At 45.5% G+C, this 7,500-nt stretch overlaps 1 protein-coding gene across 1 annotated transcript in view; it reads left to right on the forward strand.

The window, feature by feature from the left end:
* Positions 1-6,046, forward strand: part of RSKR (ribosomal protein S6 kinase related) — a 17,849-nt gene extending 11,803 nt beyond the window's left edge. The window contains exons 9-12 of the mRNA XM_060756657.2: positions 84-173; positions 1,263-1,351; positions 1,496-1,606; positions 3,829-6,046. Coding sequence (XP_060612640.2) covers positions 84-173; positions 1,263-1,351; positions 1,496-1,606; positions 3,829-4,050 — 512 coding nt within the window. The 3' untranslated portion in view covers positions 4,051-6,046. The remainder of the gene's footprint in view (positions 1-83; positions 174-1,262; positions 1,352-1,495; positions 1,607-3,828) is intronic.
* The last annotated feature ends 1,454 nt before the right edge of the window (positions 6,047-7,500 follow it).

Raw genomic sequence — 7,500 nt, forward strand, 5'->3', positions numbered from 1 at the left:
TTGATTAATACATTGATTAATGGGACTTGTAGTCTCCAAAAGGGAACGCTCCATAGCATTACCATTGCGTTGTTTTTCCACAGGGCATTTGAAGCTGACGGATTTTGGCCTTTCGCGCCATTTGGCTTGCGGGGAAAGGGCCTACACCATTTGCGGGACCCTCCAATATATGGGTGAGGCTCTTTCGTGGGGAGGAGGGCGGGGCAGCAGTGGGATGGGCAGCCCAGAAATAAGAGCAAGGCTATGGATTGCACCCGAACGCACCTGGTAGTAAGAGCCGTTCAACAGTGAAACTCTCTGCCTCAAAGTCCAGTTGAAACTCCTTCCTTGGAGGCTTTGAAACAGAGGCTGGATGGCCATTTATTGGGTGGGCTTTGATTGTGCTTTTCCTGCATGAAGGAAGAAGGGAGTTAGACTAGATAACCCATGCAGTCTCTCTCAACTGTGTTGTTGTGGTTGATGGTCATCTGCTGGGGGTGCTTTGATTGTGCTTTTCTGACACAGCAGGAGGATACACTAGATGGCCCGTGTGGTCTCTTCCAACTGTTTTGTTGTTGTTGTGGTTGATGGCCATCTGCTGGGGTGCTCTGATTGTGCTTTTCCTACATATCAGGAAGATAGACTAGATGGCCCATGTGGTCTCTTCCAATTGTGTTGTTTTTATTGTTGTTGTGGTTGATGGCCATCTGCTGGGGGTGCTTTGATTGTGCTTTTCCGACATAGCAGGAGGATAGACTAGATGGTCCATGTGGTCTCTTCCAAGTCCACAATTTTATTACTACTCTATAGACATGCTACCATCTATGAAGCTGGATGGCTCCTATCAAATGATAGATTGATAATTAAAATAGCATACGTTTGTTTATATTTATTTACAGTATTTATTTATATCCCGCCCTCCTCTCCCTGAAGGGGACTCAGGGTGGATCACAGAACACATTCAGTGCCGTTATACACTGATAGGACGGACACAGTACATAGATAGAGGTATATATAGCCTTTTCCCATCTTCGGCGTCTTGGAGGTTGTGCTCGATTCCGGCCACAGGGGGGTGCTGTGGCTCCATCCACCACGCCAAAACTCTTCACAGACTTCCTCCTTTTGATTGAATCGCTGGCATTTCCTGGTATTTATTTATCTTCTCACTGCTGTTTTCAATCCGCTCACCAACCGGCTTCAAACTGCTAACCTTTCGATAGGCAAAACATAGTGCAGCTGGTGGTTCAGTTTTTTGTGAAAGTCTTTCTTTTCCCTTCTGTCAGCCCCGGAAGTCCTGAGTGGCGGTCCGTACGCCCATCCGGCCGACTGGTGGTCTATGGGGGTCCTGCTGTTTGCACTGGCGACTGGGAAGGTATGGATTACGCATCCTCTCCGTTCGATGACATTAATGGGTTCCCCTCCCCATGCGTTGACACACGCACAAAGACTGCAGCCACGCAAGAACCGGGAGACGCAGTTCTAGCTTCTCCCTTGATCTCTGTGTTTTCCACCACAGTTCCCAGTTCCTCCGGAGAAGGACCACGTCAGCATGCTGGAAAGTGTGAAAAACTGCAGCTACACCGTCCCGTCCTCGCTCGGCCTTGGGCTGCGCCTTCTCCTCAGTGAGGTAAGCACATTTCGCAGGGCCTTGTTTACAAAATTCAAAATATATTCTGCCTTCCTGTTGCATAACAGATCAAGAAACGAGACCATAAGATTAAATCCACCACACTGGACTGTAGGAAAAACAATCCTTGTTTATTGATGAAAAATTGGTTACAAAAGAAAGGTAAATGCAAAGTCAAAAAGCCACAATAGAAACACAGCAGTCAGTAGAATCTCTGAACTTGAGCAAAATTCCAAAAAGCCACAATACAAGAACCAGGAACCTGTTAGCCTCTCGCTAACCATGAACTTGAAAACGAGAAGCCTCTGGGATTACCGGCCATGGAACACAGGAATTCTGCCAAGGCACAACCGCAGTCCAAAACATTGCTTGATCTAAAGAGACACCCGGAAGGAGGCCCCTTAAACCAAAGAAACTATTCCTTGAAACGCCCCTTGACTTTGAAGCCTGGGCCTGTCTCTCCTGTAAACGATTTGACCTTCGTAGAAACTGTGAAACATTTCTGTCTCTAACTATCTGTTCTCTTCGGTCCTCATTAAAAAACCCAGGTGGAGAGATATCACGGCTAGCTTCCAAAACATTTTCCTCCAGCTGTTCAGTTTCACTTTCCTCGCCGCTGACCTCAGCATCAACAACAGATTCCACACTGTCAGGGTCAGGGAGAGCTTGCTCAGTTGGAAACACTATCAGAGAATCCGGTTCACACAGATCAGGATCAGGCTGAACCCCAACACTTCCTGGGTTGAAATGTCCCAAATGTGGAATGAAGAAGCGCTTGAGAGCGACGCTCATGGTGTTCATTGTGACTCTCATTTAATCGTGCTCAACTCTCGTTTTAACAGCAATTGTCACGAAACTGTGCTTGATTGACTTCTGTTTGGCGGTGTTTATAGTGAAAAGGTTTTGATTGACTCAAACATTACTCTCACTTTAATGGTACTTATAATGACCTAGCCGTCCCCTGCCACGTGTTGCTGTGGCCCATCTTAGTAATATAATATATTATAATAATTATTATAATATAAGCCTTTATTAGCATATAAATATAATATAATTATAATTATAATATAATTATAATAAGTTAATAATAAGATAATTAATGTGCACCCTGATTTCGAGCTTCCCCTTTGACTATGGCTCAGCACTAAGACGATCTAATAATAATAATAATAATAATAATAATAATAATAAGTGTATATGTGTGTGTGTATATTTGTATATATGTGGTTTTGCACATGCATTGTAATTGGTTTTTGTGGCTTTTTAAGTCTCTTCTTCTGTGTTTGTCAGTGTTTTTATGAGTGATGGTCACTTGTTGGCCTGAGAGGTGTCTTGTGTCCAAATTTGGTGTCAATTTGCCCAGTGGTTTTTGAGTTATGTTCACCCCACAAACGAACATGACATTTTAATTTATATAGATAAGTAAAAAACATCTAAGTAAAAAAGCACTTTAAAGGAATAGGTAAATCCAATTAGGTAAGAAGATAAGCATGAACATTTTAACCTATTATTTATTTTTTGGCTTTTAAACTCTCTTCTGTTGTGTTTTTCATTGTTTTTATGAGTGATGGTCACTCCTTGGCCTGAGAGGTGTCTTGTGTCCAAATTTGGTGTCAATTCGCCCAGTGGTTTTTGAGTTATGTTAATCCCACAAATGAACATAACATTTTTATTTATATAGATAAGTAAAAAAACATCTAAGTAAAAAGCACTTTAAAGGAATAGGTAAATCCAATTAGGTAAGAAGATAAGCATGAACATTTTAACCTATTATTTATTTTTTTGCTTTTAAACTCTCTTCTGCTGTGTTTTTCATTGTTTTGATGAGTGATGGTCACTCTCTGGCCTGAGAGGGGTCTTGTGTCCAAATTTGGTGTCCATTCGCCCAGTGGTTTTTGAGTTATGTTCATCCCACAAACGAACATTACATTTTTATTTATATAGAAGATAGGCTTTGATTTGAATGTTGCTCATTTTAACGATGTGGGAAGGTAAATGATGCTCTGTGCAGTCATGCTGGCCACATGACCTAGGAGGTGCCTCTGGGCAATGCTGGCTCTTTGGCTTAGAAATGGAGATGAGCACCAGTCTGTATCTGTGTTTTGTTGTGTCTAGGCATTGAATGTTTACCTTGTATATGCTGGAATCCACCCAAGTTCCCTCGAGGAGATGGGACGGAATACAAATGAAGTGTTGTTGTTGTTGTTGTTGTTGATGCCCAGCTGCTGTGCCCGGACCCTCAGCGGCGCCTGCGCTACCTGCACCACTTCCGCGGCCACCTCTTCTTCCGGGGCATGACCTTTGATGCCGAGATCCTCCGCAAGCAGCCGGTGGACTTTGTCCTGGGCCTCCAGCGGGCCGCCGAGACCCCCATGGACTCCGCCGCCTTCTCCGACTTTGACCTGGACCTGGCCAGCCCCTCCGGACAGCCCTGCCCCGGTTGACCACCCTTGGAGACCCCCCCCTCCTGCCCCCCCCCCCCCCCACGAACGCCATGGATCACTGTGAAGAACCTCCTGCGCCGAGCAAACCCTCAGGACGCCGCACCAGGCCACTCAGGAACTGGGATCTCAGGGACACCACTGGGCACAACTGGGAGAGGGTCACTCGGGGTCGCCCCCCTTTGACCCCTCCGCTATGCAAGGAACATGGGGAGGTCCCCCACATCCGGGATTTCCATTCCCTCATCCCTCAGTCTTCCATCTCAAAGGAAACTGACCTTTCTTCTCACCCTTTTCTGCCTTCCTCTTTTCTTTCTCCTTCTTCTTCCTCCTCCCCCTCTTTCTCTTCCTCCTCTTCCTCCTCCTCTTCCTCTTTTTCCTCCTCCCTCTCTTTCTCTTCCTCCATCTCTTCTTCTCGTCTTCTTCTTCTTCTTCTTCTTCTTCTTCCTCCTCCTCTCCTTCCTCCTCCTCCTCCCTCTCTTTCTCTTCCTCCACCTCTTCTTCCTCCTCTTCTTCTTTTTCCTCCTCTCCTTCCTCCTCCAAGGAACATGGGGAGGTCCCCCACATCCGGGATTTCTATTTCCTCATCCCTCTCTCCTTCCTCTATCTTGCGGTCTTCTATCTCAAAGGAAACTGGCCTTTCTTCTCTCTCTTCTCCTTTTCTGCTTTCCTCTTTTCCTCCTCCTCCTCTTCTTCTTTTTCCCCTTCTTCCTCCTCCCTTTCTTTCACTTCCTCCTCTCCTTCTTCCTCCTCCTCCTCCTCCTCTTCTTCCTTCTTCTTCCTCCCCCCCCCTCTTTCTCTTCCTCCTTCTCTCTCCTCTCCTTCTTCCTCCCCCCTCCCCCCCTCTTTCTCTTCCTCCTCCTCTTCTTCCTTCTTCCTCCTTCTTCCTCCTCCTCCTCCTCTCCTTCTTCTTCCTCCTCCCCCCTTTCTCTTTCTCCTCCTCCTCTTCTTCCTCCATCTTTCTCCTACTCTCCTTCTTCTTCCTCCTTCCCCCTTTTCTCTTCCTCCTCCTCCTCTTCTTCTTCCTCCTTCTTCCTCCTCCTCTCCTTCCTCCTCCTCCCCCGCTTTCTCTTCCTCTTCCTCCTCTTCTTCTTCCTCCTCTCCTTCTTCTTCCTCCTCCCCCTCTTTCTCTTCCTCCTCCTCTTCTTCCTCCTCTCCTTCTTCCTCCTCCTCCCCCACTTTCTCTTCCTCCTCCTCTTCTTCTTCCTTCTTCCTCTTTCCTTCTTCTTCCTCCTCCTCTTCCTCGTCCCCTTTCTCCATCTCCTCCTCCTCTTCTTCCTCCTCCCCCTCTTTCTCTTCCTCCTCTTCTTCTTCCTTCTTCTTCCTCCTCTACTTCTTCTTCCTCCTCCTCTTCCTCCTCCCCCTCTTTCTCCATCTCCTCCTCCTTCCTCCTCTTCTTCCTCCTCCCCCTCTTTCTCTTCCTCCTCCTCTTCTTCCTTCTTCTCCTTCCTCCTCTCCTTCTTCCTCATCCTCTTCCTCTTCCTCCTCCTCTTCTTTCTCCTCCTCTTCTTCTTCCTCTTCTTCTTTTTCCTCCTCCTCTTCTTCCTTTCCTTACTTCCTCCTTTCCTTTTTCCTTCTCTTCTCCTTCTTTTTTTCTTCCTCCTTTCCTCCTTTTCTTCTTCTTCTTCTTCTCTCTCTCTCTCTCTCTCTCTCTCTCTCTCATAATGTCTTCCCTTTCTTCCCCTTACTTTGTTTCCTCCCTCATTTTCCATGCTTCCTTTATCTGTCATTTCTTCCTTTTCTTTTCCCTTCTTCCTTCCTACCTTTTGGACATTTATTTCCTCTTTCCTTCCTTTCTTTCTCTCCTTCCTCCCTTTTTCTTTTTTTCCCTTCCTTCCTTCCTTTTTCCTTCTCTACTATGCAAAAATGCAGGGCAGACTCTCTCTTTCCCCCACGGAGTCTCTTTCTTATCCCTTTTATTTCCCTCACACGTCATTCCTTTCTATGTTTTCCATTAAAAAACAATAACAAAAGAATCAATAAATCTCTTTGCAATTGTTTTCTCTCTCTCTTTGCATTTGACTTTGAGTTCTTGGTTGAATAGAGAGCAAAGTTTCAAACCATTTTAGGAAGCTGCATTTAATTGAAACTAAAATACTATATATATCTTAGTATTAATATAATAAATATTTATTATATTCTAATAATAAGATAATCAATTCACACCCTGATTTTCAGCTTCCCCTTTGGCTTTGGCTCACACTAAGACGATTAACTATTATTATGGGTTGTTGTAGGTTTTTTTGGGCTATACAGCCATGTTCTAGAGGCATTCTCTCCTGACGTTTCGCCTGCATCTATGGCAAGCATCCTCTGAGGTGGTGAGGTCTGCTGGAACTAGGAAAAAGGGTTTATATATCTGTGGAATGACCAGGGTGGGACAAAGGACTCTTGTCTGCTGGAGCTAGGTGTATTCGGGCTATATGGCCATGTTCTAGAGGCATTCTCTCCTGACGTTTCGCCTGCATCTATGGCAAGCATCCTCAGAGGGAGTGAGGTCTGTTGGAACTAGAAAAATGGGTTTATAGATCTGTGGAATGATGACCAGGGTGGGACAAAGGACTCTTGTCTGCTGGAGCGAGGTGTGAATGTTTCAACTGACCACCTTGATTAGCATTTGATGGCCTGGCAGTGCCTGGAGCAATCTTTTGTTGAGAGGTGATTAGGTGGCCATGAAAGCCTTTGACAACTATTTATTATTATTATTATTATTATTATTATTTGAAACACCACAAGATGAGTCCACAGCAGACACTCTACTTGCTGTTGTATTTGATCCCAATCATGTTGGACCCTTCCCAAGTGTCTAGGTCTGTGTGATGTATTGGCGAATAATGCATACAGATCCCAGTAGGATGGCCTTTTGCAGCCGACAGGTGCAATTTTGACAGTGCTGATTGTGTTTAAGTGCAGGCCAAGGTCTTGAGGCACTGCACCCAGTGTGCCCATCACTGGGACCCCCTTGACTGGCTTGTGCCAGAATCTTTGCAGTTCAACCTTTAAATCCACATATCATTTCAGCTATTATTATTATTATTATTATTATTATTATCTATGTATATAATAAAAGTGTTTGTATGCAGAGGGAGGATGGTGTATGTGGCAGCTTTCTGACGGACCTGGATCAAACTAGGCACACATAACCCCCATGACCCCCTTTACATCCTAGTGAGGTTTGGGGGAGGATGGACAAAGGTTGATGGGATTTGTAGTACTTTCCCACCCTTCGGTTCCCACAGACCACTTTGGCCCCAAACAAAGACTGATAAAGACCAAACTTGGCACCCATAACCCCCATGACCCCCTTTATGTCCTGGTGAGGTTTGGGGGAGGACGGACAATGGATGATGGGATTTGTAGTACTTTCCCACCCTTCGGTTCCCACAGACTACTGCAGCCCCCAACAAAGACCAATAAAGACCAAACTTGGCACACAGAGCCCTCATGACCCAC

This window comes from Anolis sagrei, chromosome 11 (genome assembly GCF_037176765.1).
Source record: "Anolis sagrei isolate rAnoSag1 chromosome 11, rAnoSag1.mat, whole genome shotgun sequence".
Classification (NCBI taxonomy): Eukaryota; Metazoa; Chordata; class Lepidosauria; order Squamata; family Dactyloidae; genus Anolis; species Anolis sagrei.